At 38.9% G+C, this 17541-nt stretch overlaps 1 protein-coding gene across 1 annotated transcript in view; it reads right to left on the reverse strand.

Annotated features, from left to right (window-relative positions):
• Bloc1s5 (biogenesis of lysosomal organelles complex 1 subunit 5) overlaps positions 1-12642 on the reverse strand; it is a 35145-nt gene extending 22503 nt beyond the window's left edge. The window contains exons 1-2 of the mRNA XM_076857891.1: positions 12498-12642; positions 8160-8242 (exon numbers count right to left, since the gene is read on the reverse strand). Of these exons, the coding sequence (XP_076714006.1) occupies positions 8160-8242; positions 12498-12609 (195 nt within the window). The 5' untranslated portion in view covers positions 12610-12642. The remainder of the gene's footprint in view (positions 1-8159; positions 8243-12497) is intronic.
• Between the last annotated feature and the right edge of the window lie 4899 nt (positions 12643-17541).

Raw genomic sequence — 17541 nt, forward strand, 5'->3', positions numbered from 1 at the left:
TTTCTTATTTCTCAGAATCTAATTTGAAATACTGTCTGTTATGGGTTGGGCCTTAAATGTCTTCCACAAACTCATGTGTTGAAGCCTGATCTCCAGCTACTGGAAGATGGTGGAAACTCTAGGCGATGGGGCCTTGCTGGTCACTGGGATGTGCCTTTGAAAAGTATTTTTTCCCAGCCCCTATCTGTCCCTTTCCCTTTGTTCCCTGGTGGATAGGAGGTGAGGAACTCTGTACCACCATGTGCTTGCTGCCATGACATTCTGTCTTAACACAGGCTCAGAACCAAAAGAACCAAGTGACCGTGGACTAAAATCTCTGAAACAGTAAGCCAAAATAAAGCTTCCCTTTAAATTGTTTTTCTCAGGTATTTTTTTTCTCACAGTGATGGGAAATTGACTAATACAGTATCCTTTTATTTTCAGTTAATATTTATGAGGCAACCAGAAAGGGAATCCTGCTTTTCATACACCTTCCCATCTCCTTCCATTTGCTGATAATTATGCTGCGTCTTCACTGTTAGAACACGGAGCCACTGTATGTCACACTGTTCTTCTTCTACACTGTTCAGTCTTAATTCTTTAGCTCAACATATCTTTAATGCTTACCAATTCACTTTTTAAAAATATTTTTTAGTTGCCAGTGAATTTTTTACTTTATTGGTTTATTCATATGTGGTGCTGAGGATCCAACCCAGGGCCTCACACGAGCCAGGCAAGCGATCTACCACTGAGCCACAACCCTTACCAATTCATTTTACGAGGGAGTCTCTCCAAACATTTTTGTTGTCTGAAATTCACTCTGTTGGAAATGCTCATTTGAACAGTATTTCCAGAGTCCTGCAGACTTTCACAGTGTGTCTGTGGTCCTTATGTCTAGGAATCAGTTTGGCTAAATATAAAACCCCCTATTGTTACTCCACTGTCTTCTAGCACAACACAGATAAATCTGTTAACGATCTGATTTTCTTCCTCTCATAAGGGACTAAGCCACTTTGTCTGGATGCCCAGGGGATTTTTTTTTTTTTTTTTTCCTATAAAACCCAACAGTTTTATCTGCAAATGTCTCTGTGTTGGTTATACCAGGTTAATCTTCACATAAAGCAGTGTGCCCTTCAATGCAATTCCAATAGTATTGTTAATATGGGAAAGTTTTCTTGAATTCTTGTTTTTACATTTGTCCTTTACATTGCTTTGGTTTTCTTCTCTAGGAGCTCATTATCACACATAATCTTGGATGGTCTGTATTTATCATCAATGAACATCCCTTCCTTTTGAGTCTTTATCTCTTTATCCCTGTCTCTTCGATTTTAAACCTATTTTCAGTTTCACATAAGGACTAGCCATTTTATTCAGTCTTGTCTTCTTTTTCATTTAGTTTTCAATTCTAAAATACTCCTAAAATTTTCTTTTTCCTGAATTCGTTCACCTCATCTTTTATTTCCCATTTCTATTCTATGCAATCATTTGGATAGAGTTTTTCTGACTTATGTCATCATTCTCTCCTCACTTCCCAAATTTTCTTATGTTCTCTAAGCTCATTTTGAAGTATTAGCTTATAGCTTTTTATCTTTCAGGGTAGTTATTTTTCTTATTTTATTTCCTTGAGGGATACTATTCTACTCTTTTATCTTCTAATAAATTTCTATGGAATTTGATTTCTGTGCAGGTTTAACTGAAGTTAGGTTTCCTCCATTTTTAGAAGGAAGGGGTTCAGCTTAATTTCAAGTTGTAGAACTTAGCTCTTAAAAAGCCTCTATTTTTCAGTTGCTACTAACAACTACACACCTTCTTACTGATATACCTAGGTATTCCATAACTATTCAAGAAAGCACTAAGTGTATGGGGTTTGCTAAAAACCACACTGGGATTTGAACAGCACTATTCCATTTGTACTTCATAAAACTCATAGACTAACAAGTATTTCTCCTCAGCATCATGAGAAAGGCCAGCTAGAAAGGTAATGGCACAGAGGACAACACCTTGACTCATAGGATTCCACCTGAAAGGAAGACCTTTCTGAACTTCTATCCATAATTTTTGCAGAAAATCAGGAGCAAGACAGTCAACTCTCCTTAAATGCTAATGAAAATACAAGAAGAGCTCACACTACCAAGTACTTCAATAATTTAAGTAATGCTGCCACCATGTGGCACTTATTTCCTTCTTCTACAAATAAGATTTAATCAAGGAAAAGATAACTGTTGCCATATGCATTAAATCTTTTAAATATATAAACAATTTTAGTTTTAAATGCTAGCCACCTTTTCTTAAGGTGAACTACATTTAAGTGGCAGAAGGAAGATGAAACTTCCAGGAAGTACCGATACCCCTGCTTCATCACCTTATCCTGTCCCCCCAGGACACTCTGAAAAAAGGACATTTTTATTAAATATAGGATATTATTGTTGGGGCCAAAATAGTTTTAAAAATGTGTAAATACTGCAGATATAAATTCAAACCTGAAGCCTCTCAGTTTTTCCTTTCTAATTTTAGAGGAAATGTGAAAAGATAACAAAAGAAAAGGGAGCTGAGCCCCATATGCAGGACAATTTCTATGCTGCACTAAGCCTGGGAAAGACCAACTGGGGTGGCAATTGTGTGAAAAGCCCAGATCAAGTACTCTTCAATGGGATTGTGGCTCAGTGGTAGAGTGCTCGCCTAGCATGGGCAGGAACCGGGTTCGATTCTCAGCACCACATAAAAATAAAGGCATTTTGGGCTGGGGATGTGGCTCAAGCACTAACGCGCTTGCCTGGCATGCGCAGGGCGCTGGGTTCGATCCTCAGCACCACATAAAATAAAGATGTTGTGTCCACCGAAAACTGAAAAATAAATATTAAAAAAAATTCTCTCTCGAAAAAAAAGGCATTGTGTTTTGCCACCTATACCTAAAAAATAAATATTTAAAAAAAGAAGAAGAAGAACAGCACTCAAACACAGCTAACCAGGAACTTCAGAGCCCTTCAAGACCATTCCTTAATGACAGAGACCCATCTTCAAAGCAATACGAGAATGCTCTTTCATATAGGATACAAATGTATTTTGGGGTCCTGACATTATGTCTTACAAAATAAATTTTTTTTTTTTTTTTTTTTTACTCTATAGAATAAACTTTTCACATCACAGCCAATGTGAAAGTTTTATTCTTCAGTAAACATTTTCTAAGACAATGCTTATGCCATTAGTTCAGGTAAACCGTGTTTTCCCTTGAGATATTAAAAACTGGACCTAAACTCACTTAAGTTATTGTAAATTCTGAATTAACACATTTTTGTTTGCTTGTACTTGTTACAATCTTTTTTTTAAAATTTTTTTTTGTAGTTGTAGATGGTCAGAATGCCTTTATTGTATTTGTTTATTTTTATGTGGTGCTGAGGATGGAACCCAGTGCCTCACGCATGCTAGGCAAGCACTCTACCACTGAGCTATAGCCCCAGCCCTACAATCTTTTTCTTAATAGTTAGAAACATTTGTCTAACAACTATATACCAAGGATTTTTTTAAATGATAGATCATTAAATCCTCATAAAAACTAAAAAATTCTGTAGTGTATATTATTGTTCTCATTTTATTGACAAGGAAAATGATTCTTATAAACCAAGTAATCATAACTACCAGGATTTGAATCCGGACACGTCAAAGTTCTAAGGCCTATATTCTTCCTACCCTTCTATAGTGCCTCCTCTTCAAAAAGATTTTGAAGGACTTATTAGTGCAGAGTGCAGGTATTATGGTTTGGATGAGGAATGTCCCCCAAAGGCTCATATATTGAAGGCTTTGTTTCCAATGCAACAAGGTTCAGAGATGTGTCTCTAAGTATATACTAACTAGGTTGAGAGGGCTCTGACTTCAGTGGATTTATCTATTGACGGATTCATAGGTGATGGGTTTCTGGGGGAGGTGGTGGAAACTTCAGGATGTAAGGCCTAGCTGGAGGAAGTAACAGGTTACTGGGCATGCCCTGAAAGTGTATATCTTATCCATGGCCTCCCCCGACCCCAGCCCTGGGACCCCTCTCTCTGCTTTCCAGTGGCCATAAGGTGAGCAGTTTTACTCTGCCTTACTTCAGGCCTAAAATAATGGAACCAGCCAACTATGGACTGGAACCTCTGAAATCCTTGAGTTTAAATAAATCTTTCTTCCTTCAAGTTTTTTCCTAATTGATTTTTAAAAAATAAATGATAGCAGAATGCATTACAACTCTTATTACATCCATACAGCACAATTTTTCATATCTCTGGTTGTATATAAAATATGTTGACACCAATTTGTTTCTTCATACATAGACTTTGGATAATGATGTCCATCACATTCCACCATCCTTGCTAACCCCCTACCCGCTCCCTTTCCCTTCCACCCCTTTGCCCTATCTAGAGTTCATCTATTCCTCCCGTGCTCCCCCTCCCTACCCTACTATGAAAGTTGTTTTTCTCAGGTATTTTGTCATAGTGAGGAAAAGCTCACATAGCAGATAATGCATCTCTTCTCAAAAACATGCCTATTTTCTCTTGGCCAGCTATCTTCCAGCTCAGTTAAACAGGTGATGGCTTCAACAAGAAGCCATCTTGAATACAACATATTTCAAAGCATATATAAGGTATGTTTTGAGGTAAACTTGAACATTTCTTTCCTCTTCCATTCAAGACTCAAAGTTTTATTTTTATAGTGTTTTTACAGTCCTATTTTACACTAATATGGAACACCAAAAGAAGTATAATGACACTTGTATCTGAAGGACAACTCAGACATAAATCAATTAGCTTTTTGATTTTTTATTTTTTGCTCTCCAACTTTGGGCTCAGTCTCTATGAGATGAAGGGTTTAGATTAAACAACCTAATTCCATAATTCTATTTTTCTTTTAATATAAATTGGACCTTCAGAGGTATATTTATAAATATTGTTTTAATAAAAACTATTCAGGGGCTGGGGATGTGGCTCAAGCGGTAGCGTGCTCGCCTGGCATGCATGCGGCACTGGGTTTGATTCTTAGCACCACATACAAATAAAGATGTTGTGTCCGCTGAAAACTAAAAATAAATATTAAAATATTAAAAAAATAAAAATAAAAACTATTCAGTATTACAAATTGACCCGATTAACAAAAAGATGACTCATAAGAAAGGGCATATTAAATGTCAAGAAAACCCAAATTTAAATCCAAGCTCTGTTGCTTGTTCTTTTAAATCATATTAAGCACCTACAATGTGCCAGGTATTTTTAAGCATTTTGAACACAAGAATATGAAAAACAAGCCCCTACTATTATGATACTTACATTCTAGTGAGAGAAGACAGGCAATAAATAGTAAATAAAAACAGTAAGTGCTTGTGGCAGACAAAATTTTAAATGGTCCCTAGATCCCTACCTTTAAGGCACATACACTTTCTCCCAGTTAACTCAATCAAACTCTAGTGCTATGGTGAAGGGATTCTGTAGGTGTAATTAAAATCTCAAATCAGGTGACTTTAAGAAAGAAAGATTACCTTCAGTGTGCCTGTCTTGCCAGGTGAGTCGTTAACTAGGACTGAGCTCTTTCTGGCCAGAAAGATTTAAAGCATGAGAGGAAATTTCTGAGGGGGGAGCTCTTCACTTTTGGCTTTGCTGATGGAAGGGGTCAGGTAGCAAGGATTATAAGAGTCCCTCTATAATCATGTCAGTCTGGAAAAGAACTCTGAACCCAAAATGAGAACACAGCCTGGCTACTACCTTGATTTTAGCTTTGTGAGAACCTGAGCTGAGGTCCTAGCCATGCTGTGACCACATTTCTGACCTGGAGAACTCTGAGCTAATTAATGGGTATTGTTTATTAGCTCCAATTTTGGGCTCAGTCTCTATGAGGTGAAAGGTTTAAATTAGCGAAAACAACCTAATTCCAAATGCTATTCTTCTTTTAATATAAATTGGATCTTTAAAGGCATATTTATACATATTGTTTTAAAAAAAACTATTCAGTATTTCAAATTGAAATAAGCTACCAAACTTCTGGTAATTTGTTACATGGCATTAAAAAACAAGAACAGCATCACAGAGGGTGAGAGGATAGAATGCCTTAAGGACTGCTGTGAATTAAGGGACCAAGTGACATTTAACCTGCAACCTAAACAAAAAATAGTAAGCTGTACAAAAAATGGAGAGGAGCATTTAGGAAAGATGAAATTGTGGGAGCAAAGACGATCAAGATGTGTTAAAGAAAGAAAGAACATGTGGTGGAAGCATAGTAAATGCATAGCTATGTGTAATAATGTATGAAATACAAGTCGGAGTCTGTGATCACCCAGGATTTTTAAGCACAGCTAAGGAGCTAGATTTACTCTAAGTGTGAAGAGAGGACCTGGGTGTCAGATGTAGACACCATTTGGCTAGTGTGTGAAAAACACTCCACTCAGGTTGAAAGCAGGAAAATCAGGCAGAACCTATGGCAGGTGTCAGGGGATAGTTGGTGGTGGGCTGGATAACAGTAGGGGCAGTGGGAAGAGGGCTAAGTAGGAAGAGTTAAGGTATGTTTTGGAGGTAAACTTGATCATGTAGTTGCTGAGTCATAATTCTCACATTTAAGTATAATTAAATCTACAATTCCTATCTGAAACATTCAATGCAATTCTTAAAACATGTTTATACAACACACTGTAAAGGAACACAGCAAGTTTCCATAGAAATTTCTATTATATTCTCACAAAGAATTGGTGACAATCTTTACACAGCATATAAAGGATAGTCTCAAGATAGCTTTCGGTGTGTCCTACCTATTCTTTTCCTATAAGGACAATGAAAATAACTGATGGTTATTCCTAGGTACCACACAATATTCTAAGATACACACATGCACACACATGTGTACAGACATACACACTCACACATCTTTAATCTTCATTATCTTGTGAAGGAACAAGGAAATGACAGTTTTTGAGTTAGTCTGCTGAACTAAGAAATGTTTGTCTAATGCTACAGCTCAATCTATCTTGAGTGCTCAGTAACACAGGCTTCCTATAGTTTTAAGGGTTTATTAAAGAGTCTCGGCTTTTGGCAGATTTAGACACCCTACTTGGTTGAAGTCTCATTTGAAAAGAGAACCCCAATATACACAGAGTCACAAAATAGTGTAATGCCATTTATCATCTGCCCAACAGTAGCGTGGGAAATTATTATCTAACATACAGTGAGTCGATTATACACGTGCAAAACTAAGAAGAACAAGACAGCATATTGCTGGTAGTCAAATGCAAGGTGAACAGTGGCAGGTGGAAAAGCTTGGACTTCACCCTGCAGCTAACAAATACTTATCAAAGGCTTTTAAAAAGTAAAATAATGTTAGATCACTGTAGTAGCAAGGCAAAATCTTGATCTGACTTGGTTGAGATAACAGGCACACCAGTCAGAAGGAACTGGAATTCTAGATGCAGTAACATCTAGAAGACCTGCCCACTGGATATGGGCCCTCAAGGGAATTTGTGATTTCAACTTAAGTGTGTCAGTGAGTGCTGATGCCCCAACTGAGGAGAAAAAAAAAAAAAGAATTCTCTATAGAAAGTTTCTTTCTAGAAAAAAAATTTTTTTTTGGTACTGAAGATTGAAGCCAGAGGTGCTTTACCACTGAGCTACATCCCTAGCCCTTTTTATTCTGAGACAAGGTCTTGGTAAGTTGCTGAGGTTGTGATTCTTCTGCCTCAGCCTCCAGAGTCACTGGGATTACAAGTGTGCACTATCACGCCTGGCTATAAAAAATGTTTCATTTTCTGTAAAACAAGCCTGGAAAATTCAGACCCATCAAGCTCTAAAATTTCTTTTTTGGCTATATTTCATTTTATAGATAAAACCCCTGCAAGCCATTGGCATTAAATACCTTAGAATAAGCACTAGAACTTGAACCTGAATCTCTTGCTATCTGGTCTTGTACTCATCAAAGTACAAAAGTAAGTTTTGGGGGCTGGGTATATAGATTAATGGTAACCTAGCATGCACTGGGCCCTGGGTTCAATTCCTAGCACTCTCTTTTCCCACCAAAATATTTTCACCTCTTTGTACATAATAATAATAATAATTTCTACTCAGTATATTTTGTAAGCCCCTGGAATAAAACCAGAGGAATTTCCTTTCTGTAGAGTATCATGTTAATGATTAGGGTAATATTTTTTTACAAAATAAGCTTTTGATACTCACTTCAAATTCTTTTACAAAATAACGAGTTTCACCTTGAATAACTGGTCTGTGATCCAAAAGCCTTGAATGAATTTCTCCAAGATCTAAAAAAAGATAAAATGAAATTTTGGGTTAATCCATGATGAATGACGTAATCTCTAGCTTGTTTTACTCTTCCCCTTCCCCACAAATAGATGAGAAAGTAGGTTAAAAATCCATTTCTGACCATATATTAGGAGAAAAATCTCATCCACTACCAGTTGGTACAAAATTGGTACAACTACTTTTAAAAGCAACTTGGCAATATCTAATAAAATTGAAGATATATGCATCTAACAATTTCATGCCAAGATATACATTCAAGAAAAAAATCTTGCGAAAACAAATAATCCATCTGTAATTATTTACTATGAATAGGTCTACTATCAAAAGAAAAATTAAAGAGAGCATCCTAAAAACATTCACACAGTGGGATACTACAAATCAAGTAAAAAATGAATAAGTTACACATAACAACATGGATAAATCTGACATAATGTTGAACAAAAAGCAAGTTTCAGAAGGATTAAATGCATTTACCCAAACTTTAAAAATATGTAAAATAATACTTCAGACACACAGAAGCAATAAAAATAAAAGACATGCAGAAGAATGATAAACACCAAATTCAGGATAGTGGTAACCTTTTCAGAGGGGGAAGTCAATGAATGTAATTAGAGGGGGGTGCACAGTGGGTCTTTTAATGATTTATTAAGGTGGGTGGTGAGCGTTCATTATAAGTATCTTTACTTTTTGGAAGGTTTGAAAAAGTCATAGTTAAGTAAGAAAGTTCTGAATTTTCAAAGATTTTGGTGAGTCTACTCATTCTTCTTAGTAACAAATAGTTTAAAATGTAAACCACAAAATTCCTGGAGAAACTGAATAGCCAAATAAAAATACGTATCATCATATTCATTTATCAGGTTAATTAGTATAGCTCTCACCTCAAACATTCAAAATGTTCTCAATTGGCTTTTCTGAAATAGTCAATAGTTGTCAATTACAGTTATCCTACTGTGCTACACGACGCTAGAAGTTAGTCCTAATGTCCAATTGTATCCCTGTACTTGTTACTAGCTAATCGTTCTCTACCTTTGGAAGTCATTTTAAACAGAGAAAGCACCAATGAAAAGTCTCAAAATGTGAAAAATAAGGCACTAGCCAGAAAGTGGAAAAAGAGACTTGCTTACAATATGACTACTGAGATAAAAAGCAGAGCATCACTTTGACCTCAGCTGGGAAACGTGCAAATCAGATGACTCAAACTCTGACATTGCAGATGAACTTGAAATCACCACCAATATTGATTTTGGAGTTACAAGTTTGTTTTAGCAATTAAGTGAATTCAATGAGGATGGCTGTAAGTAACTAAATACTATATTTAAAAAACAAATCCAACCACATGGCTCTTTAACATTGTTCTATAGTTTCCTGCTATTCAAGAAAAATCTCATTTTCCTTAAAAATGTAAGAAATCCTCTATGGTGTGATTTCCCCTAGCCTCACCCCTCAGTCACACTGAAGTAGTATCTGTAGCTTCCCAAATACACCAGCCTGTTTCAGAACTCCATGCATGGCTCATGCTGTTCCAAACTAAGTCCCAACACTATTCCTCTTTCTTCTCAACCCCCCAACACTGCATTCTTTAAGACCCAGACCAGACACTCATCTTCCAGCAGCCTCCCCAGTTTCCCAGTCCTCTCTTCCTACTCCCAACCAATTGCTGGCAACTCACACAGACCAGGGCATAATATCTATTTACATATTCACTAGAATCCAGCAATAATATTCAACAAAGAGCTGTTTATACCTGATAGTCTTAAAATGAGATGGACTAAAAATTGTTTTCAAGATGAAAAGGTCTCATAAGAGAAATCAAGAGGGTGGAGTGGATAGATAGCTAAGTGGTGAAGTGCTTGCCTAGAATATGCAAGGCCCAGAGTTCTATACCCATCACTGCAAAAAAACAGAGTGGGGGGTTCCTTGGAAATTTTTTTTTCTTCTCTCAACTTTTATTTATTTATTTATTTGTTTATTTTTGTGGTGCAGGTGATTGAACCCAGGGCCTTGTGCATGTGAGGTAAGCACTCTACCAACTGAACTATATCCCCCGTCCTCAACTTTTATTTTTTATCTCTTATCCTCTGGTTTTATTTGGGTTTCAGTTGACAACAAAAGTTATATACATTTAAGGTGTAAGAAAGTGATGATTTGATACACATACATTGTGAAAAAGCTAATTAACACATTCACTGCTTCATACGTATAATTACCATTTTCCCCCAAAGGAGAGAGTACTTATGATTTATTGTCTTAGCAAGTTTCAAGAACACAATACAGGACTGAATTATCTTTTTTTTTTTTTTTGGTTCTGGGAGTTGAACTCAGGGGCATTTAACCAGAGCCACATCTCCAGCCCTTTACTGTATTTTATTTATAGACAGAGTAGCACTGAGTTGCCAAGTGCCTGGCTAAGTTGCTGAAGTTAGCTCTGAACTTAAGATCCTCCTGCCTCAGCCTCCTGAGCTGCTCTCAGATTACAGGTGTGCCCACCAGGCCCTGCTGAATTACCTTTTCAACAAAAAAGTACTGCCAGGAACTGAGGTGCACACCTGTAATCCCAGTGGATCGGGAGGCTGAGTCAGGAGGATCATAAGTTCAAAGCCAGACTCAGCAACTTAGCTAGGCCCTGTCTCAAAATAAATAATAAAAAGGATTAGGGATGTGGCTCAGTGGTTAAGCACCCCTGGATTCAATCCCTAGTACCAAAAATAATAAATAAATACAAATTTAAAAAAACACTACCTCAAAGTTTAAAAACTTCTGTACTATACATCAAAGTAGACACAATCAACAAAATGAAGAACAACTGACAATATGGAAGAAAATATCTGCAAACTGCTTTTTAAGGGAGTTAAGATCCAGAATACATAAAGAACTACAACTCAATAACAATAATGAAACTAACTTAATTAAAAATGAGCCAAGGACTTGAATAGACATCTCTCTAAAGAAGATACATAAATGGCAAACAAGTACATGAAAACATGCCTATGATCACTAATTATTATGGAAATGCAAACCAAAACCCCAATGAAATACCACCTTACACCTATCAGGCGTCTACTACCAAAGATAGAGTAACGAGTGCTGGTGAGGACATGAAGAAATCAGAAGCCTTGTGCTGGTGAAAAGGTAAAAACACATGGAACACAGTATGTCAGTTCGCCAAAAAATCGACAATAGAATTACCATAAGATCCAGCGATTCCACTTTTGGATATAAATCTCAAAGTACTGAAAGCAGAGCCTCAAAAAAGACATATACATTCATGTTCACAGCAGTATTACTCACAACCACCAAAGATGAAAGCTACCCAAGCGTTCAGACAGATGCACGAAGTATGACATATACATACAAAGGGCTAATATTCAGCCTTAAAACAAAAATTATGATTCGTGCTACAACATGGATGAACAATGAGGATATCTGTAAGTGAAAAAGTCAGTCACAAATGTACAAATACCTTATGATTCCACTCATACGAGTTAGACAAATTCACAGACAGAAAGTAGTAGGATGGTGGTTGCCAGATGCTGGGGAAGAGGAGAGGAGGAAATGGAAGTTACTATTAAATAGATACAAAGTTTCAATTTTACAAGGTGAAAAGAGTTCTCTGGATGTCTAGTGGTGATGGTAGCACAACAATGTAAAGTTACTGAATTATACACTCTAAAACTGTGAGGATGATAAAATTCGTTCTTTATTTTATCATCATAAAACAACTGAAAGTCATATTTCACTGATTGCACACAAATATCATTTGACCCTAAGCCCTGTGCAACCCTTCCTCGGGACGCTTTCATATGTCATTTACTCCTGGCATGACCCAGGAGCAGACAGGGTCAGTAAAGGGAATAACCCGACTCCTAAAACAACTCCTAAGTGATTGCCTGGGAACCCAAACTCTTCCCAACTCCCAGGTCGGTGCCCTCTGCGTTACTGGTCGGTGTGAGACTCTCCACAATAAAGCTGCCGTTCTTTGGGCCGCTGAGCTTGGGGAAGAGACACAAGGCAGGCCTGGTGGCTAAGGGCTTTGGAAGGAAAGCGAGGAAGGACGAGCAAGTGGGTTGGCTGGATTCGGGGAGGCGGCTGGCGGGGAGAAATAGGCGGCGACCAACCACTGCTCACTCCCGCCCGCCCCGCTCAAACACACGCGCGCCCGCCCGGGGCTGGGCTCGGCCCGGGTCAGAGGGCGCAGCCTGGGAGGCGGGCTGCCTTGGGATCCGTCCCAGGGTCGACAGCCCTGCCACTCCGTACCCTTGATAATGAGGTGTGCTGAGCCCGCAGTCCCCAGCGAGTCCCTCTTCTTGCCACCGCCGCCGGGGGCGACCTCACAACCCACAAGGGTCTCTGTCCCTCCGCCACTCATCCCGACTGGCTCCGCCTACTTCGCTGCGCCTGCGCAAAACCATATGGTCAGCTTTGGGAGAGCGCGTAGGTGTTTTCGTCATCAAAAGGCGTCGGAGTTGCGTTTACTCACTGGGCGGTTCCAAAAAGGGGCCTGGAAGCGTAGCTAGGGATGTACTGGCAGTAACGTGTGCCGCCATGTTGGACTAGGGCATATGCTTCTGGAATAGAAGGTGCCTGAAAGTTTGAGCGGAAAACTCTATTATCCCTCCCTGAAATCGCTGGGACTCGTTGTGTGTCAGGGACAGTGGAGCGCACTTACGGCCTAATTCTAATAGTAGTATATTTCTATATTATTATCTACCACCAATTTTTAGAAAACATTTTGGCATGCGCTGTCACATTTGGTAGGCATTCGGGGGAACCCCTACAATTTATAACAAAGGAAGTAACAGGGTTAGAGGTTAAGTGACTTGCACAAGTTCCTTGTCAGACTCACTTATGCCCATGTGAAAAAAATTCTCTGGCTTTTGTATTTACAAAATTGCAACCTTTTTTTTTTTTTTAATGGAGTAAGATAAAATATATATAATTATGGAAGGGACTGGTTTTCAAGGCTTCTTTGAATTGATGTAGTGAAGAGAAAACCACAGGATTGCCATGTGCCTATCTTTTGCCATTTGATAAACTCCACAACGTCCATCTTGTCTTTTTAAAAAGTCTTCATGCTTTCCCAAGAACCACGTGCAACTTCCCAGAAGTTTCTTTACCTCCCATGTTATCCAGTGGTTCTAAGAATCATCTCTGCTCTCCCTTTCTTTCTCCCATCTGCCTAAATAGTCCTGAACTTAAAAGGTCTCACAGTCTAGTGCTGAAGAAGGACTATAAGCCAACATTTTACAATAAAGGCCTTGTGAATAACTGATATGATGGAGGAAAGTGCGGCATACATGCCGGATACCTGGGGTGAGGGGTCAGAAAAATTCCCAGGGGAGGCAAAGGTTGGTTCCCAGGCCTTAGCGGTAGGCATCAGGGATGGGGTGGGATGGGCAGGTGAAGAAGGAACTTGGGGTTTCCTAGCAGAAGACACAATAAGCCCAAACAGAAAAAATACAAAGCAGATGGAATTAATCAACAAAATCTTAACTTAGTTAATTGGAAATAATTGGGTCTGACTTAAACATTCAGTTCTTTTATTTCCTTACCTTTATTATCAATCTCTAAAGAGCGTAATTCTTTTTTTTTTTTAATATTTATTTTTATTTTTGGCGGACACAACATCTTTGTATGTGGTTGTGAGGATCGAACCTGGGCCACATGCATGCCAGGTGAGCGCGCTACTGCTTGAGCCACATCCCCAGCCCGAGCATAATTCTTTTTAACGTCATTTGGTATTCTCCACCACACTTAGGCACTTTCCTTAGTCAAGCTTTTTTTTTTTTTTTTTCCTGTTCATGCAAATATTTTTCTTTTCTTTTTCTTGTTTTTGGTACCAGGAATTGAACCCAGGGGTGCTTAACCACTGAGCCACATCCCCAGCCCTTTCTAATTCTTATTTAGAAACAGGGTCTCACTGAGTTGCTAAGTGTCTTGCTAAGCTGCTGAGGCTGGCTTTTGAACTTGGGATCCTCCTGCCTCAGCCTCTGCGCTGCAGGGATTACAGGCATGGGCCATCCCACCCAGCTGTTCCTGTAAATCCAAATGACTTCTAAGCCTGTCTTCTTAGTGTCTTTGAACTACTGAAAAACCTGAGAAGGCTCACAATTGCACAGTAAGGATGGATGCTCCTCCTATGTTACTGTGGATGTTTTTAAAAAATGCATATTTCATCTCAAAAGTTTGCCAAGTTATTGTGTTATAAGTGATAAAAGAAATTCTGGCTGCATTAGTTTAAGACTTGTCAATCAACCAGAATTTGGTTCAAACTCTAGCTCACCACTTAGCTGCAGTTACTTTCTGAAAAATGGCAACAAAATATTCACCTTGTCAGGTTGTTGTGATGATTAAAGATGATAATACCTTTAAAGCAGTTAGTAAAATTCCTGGAACATAGTAAATAACCCCCAAATATTTTTACATACAGTAACCTCCTCTGCCCACTCTTAAAGTGCTAGATAGTCTGCTTTAATTCTTTTTTAAATTTTTTTCTTTTTAGTTATACATGACAGTAGAATGTATTTTGACATATATACACATACATATGGAGTATAACTTCCATTCTTGTGGTTGTACTGATGTGGAGTCTCACTGGTCTTGAGTTCATATATGAACATAGGAAAGTTATGTTTGATTTATTCTACTGGTCTTTCCTATTTCCATCTCCTCCCTTCCCTTCATTCCCCTATGTCTAATCCAGTGAACTTCTATTCCTCCCAACCCCCACTTATTGTGAACCAGCATCTGTTAGAGTCTGTAAACAAGTCAGGATGGCACCTGGCATTCTGCCAGGGAAATGTTAGAGTCTGTAAACAGGTCTGGATGGTGCCTGGCAAAATGCCAGAGGGAGTGGTTTGTGAAGTAACACCAGCGAGCCATTAAGTATGGAGATTCCTTATTGGTTGACTGCTATATCTAGTTTATGCTAATTAAGATAAGCTGTGTGGAATGTATAAATACCTCTGTTGTCTTACAATAAAAGGCTCCCACTCCTGCTGTATCAATCTACACAAGTTGTTCGTCACCCCCGGTTATTTTGCTGCAGCCTGACTGGGGCAAGCATCCAAATATCAGAGAGAACATTCTGCCTTTGGTTTTTGGGGATTGGCTTATTTCACTTAGCATGACAGTCTCCAGTTCCATTCATTTACTGGCAAATACCATAATTTCATTCTTCTTTACAGATGAGTATTATTCCATTGTGTATCTGAACCATATTTTCTTTATTCACTCAGCTGTTGAAGGGCACTTAGGTTGGTTCCTTAGCTTAGCTATTGTGAATTGCTGCTCCAATTCTTCTAATCAACCCTTATCACTCACCACTAAAGTATCTCCTACCTGCTTAGCACTTGGAAATGTATAAAATGCTATCACATATCATATGCCATATATCTCCTAATCCTCTCATTAACCTAATAGAGGGTTTGAGGAGGATCAATTTCAGAACTCCCTCTGAAACCCAAATCGGTAAGTCCCTTATATAAAAGTTAATTTTTTATAGAAGCTATGCATATTATCTGCGTAGACTTTAAATCACCTACAGATGACTTATATACCCAACGTGATGAAAACACTATATAAATAATTGTTACGGGCTGGGGCTGGGGCTCAGAGGTAGAATGCTCGCCTGGCATGTGTGAGGCACTGGGTTCAATCCTCAGCACCACATAAAAAAAATAAAGGTTTTGTGTTCACCTACAACTAAAAAATACATATTTAAAAAAAAAACTGTTATTCTGTATAGTTTAGAGAATGGCAACAAGGGAAAAAGTCTTCATATGTTCCAATACAACCATCATAGGCCTACCTACATGGAACATGTCAGTCATAATGTTAAAGAATACTTTCATCGTGGTTGGTTGAATTCCCAGATGAAGAACCCATTGACTTCAAAGTGTGAAATATGATATATCAAGAACTATGTAATGTTTTGAACAACCTACAATAAAAATTAATTTAAAAAAAAATAAAATAAAATCTGGAATGAGAAAAAAAAAAAAAAAAAAGAACCCATTGACTGGTAAGGAGGGCCATTCTCAGATGAGGAAACAGAAGGTTAAGGACAGTGGTAAAATCTCCAAAGATGGTCATAGTGGTTCCTCCCCTTCCCGCACACACAGGAAACATGCTGCTTGCGCTGTCAAGAGACAGAGCTCATGTTGCCTCCCCTTGAACCTGAACTGGCCTTGTCGCTTGCTTTGACCAACAGAACACAGTGGAAAAATGTCTGTGCCAGTTGATAGCTTTCCTCCCGTGGAGAAGCACAGGAAATGATGCTGTGGGGCGGAGAAGTCCTGTTAGTTTAGAACACACACACACACACACACACACACACACACACACGGAGGCTGCATGAGAGAGGAAGGAAGCAACCTGGCCCAGACATATGAAGGAGACTTTCCTGAACCTGTCAACCCAGCCATCAGCCAGCTGAATGCAGTCACATAAGCCACGCGTGGTCCCAGAAATATGCAGGTCAGCCTCATCCTCATGGGAGAAATAAAAATCTTCGCTGATTTAGTTCACTGTCATGCATATGTTCCTGGGACATTTTCTGTTGGCACTGCTTTTTAATCTCCTTTTTTCCTGACCTATTTTGGAAGAGGGTTAGAAAATTGAAAATGCAAAAACTGATGAAGGCAAGGGAGGGGAAAAGATGAGAGGGTCTCTTGGGGTAAGATACTATAGATCACTGCATATGAATTCCCTGAGGTTTAGGGAGTCATGTGACACACTGGGCATGAACGTCCCTTTGGTGTGGAGCAGTGCACTGTGAATTAGCATCAGTGGTCTTCCTCTACCAAATCCTGCTATTCCCCTCTTCCTGCTTCTGGTGAAGACATCATTTGGAAAACACCTTCAGTGTCTTCCTGCTAGAGCTACTGAAGACAAACTGCTCCAGTGACAAGCGCCACCCCATTGGCAGGTGGAATGATTCAGCTGGGCAAAAAGCATGATCCTTGGATGCAGGCAGCCAGCTCCCAAGTCCACCTTGTCCTGAGCTCTCATAGGTACGGCACAGATGTTCTCATAATGTGGACATCACATTAGAATCACCTGGGAATTTGTTAGAAATGCAAAATATCAGGTCCCACCCCAACATTCCTGAATCAGAAATTTAAATCAGAGGCCAGAAACCTGTTTGAAGAAGCTGCAGGTGATCCCCAAGCATGCTAAAGGCTGAGACCCATTGCTTGCGTGCAGGATGTAGCCTACTCACTAGACATCTGGTAATGACAGTTGAGCACTGTCATTCCCCTTATCCAGTTTGGCTCACCACTATCTTAGTTACCTGAGG

Source organism: Callospermophilus lateralis, chromosome 6, assembly GCF_048772815.1.
Source record: "Callospermophilus lateralis isolate mCalLat2 chromosome 6, mCalLat2.hap1, whole genome shotgun sequence".
In the NCBI taxonomy this organism is placed as follows: domain Eukaryota; kingdom Metazoa; phylum Chordata; class Mammalia; order Rodentia; family Sciuridae; genus Callospermophilus; species Callospermophilus lateralis.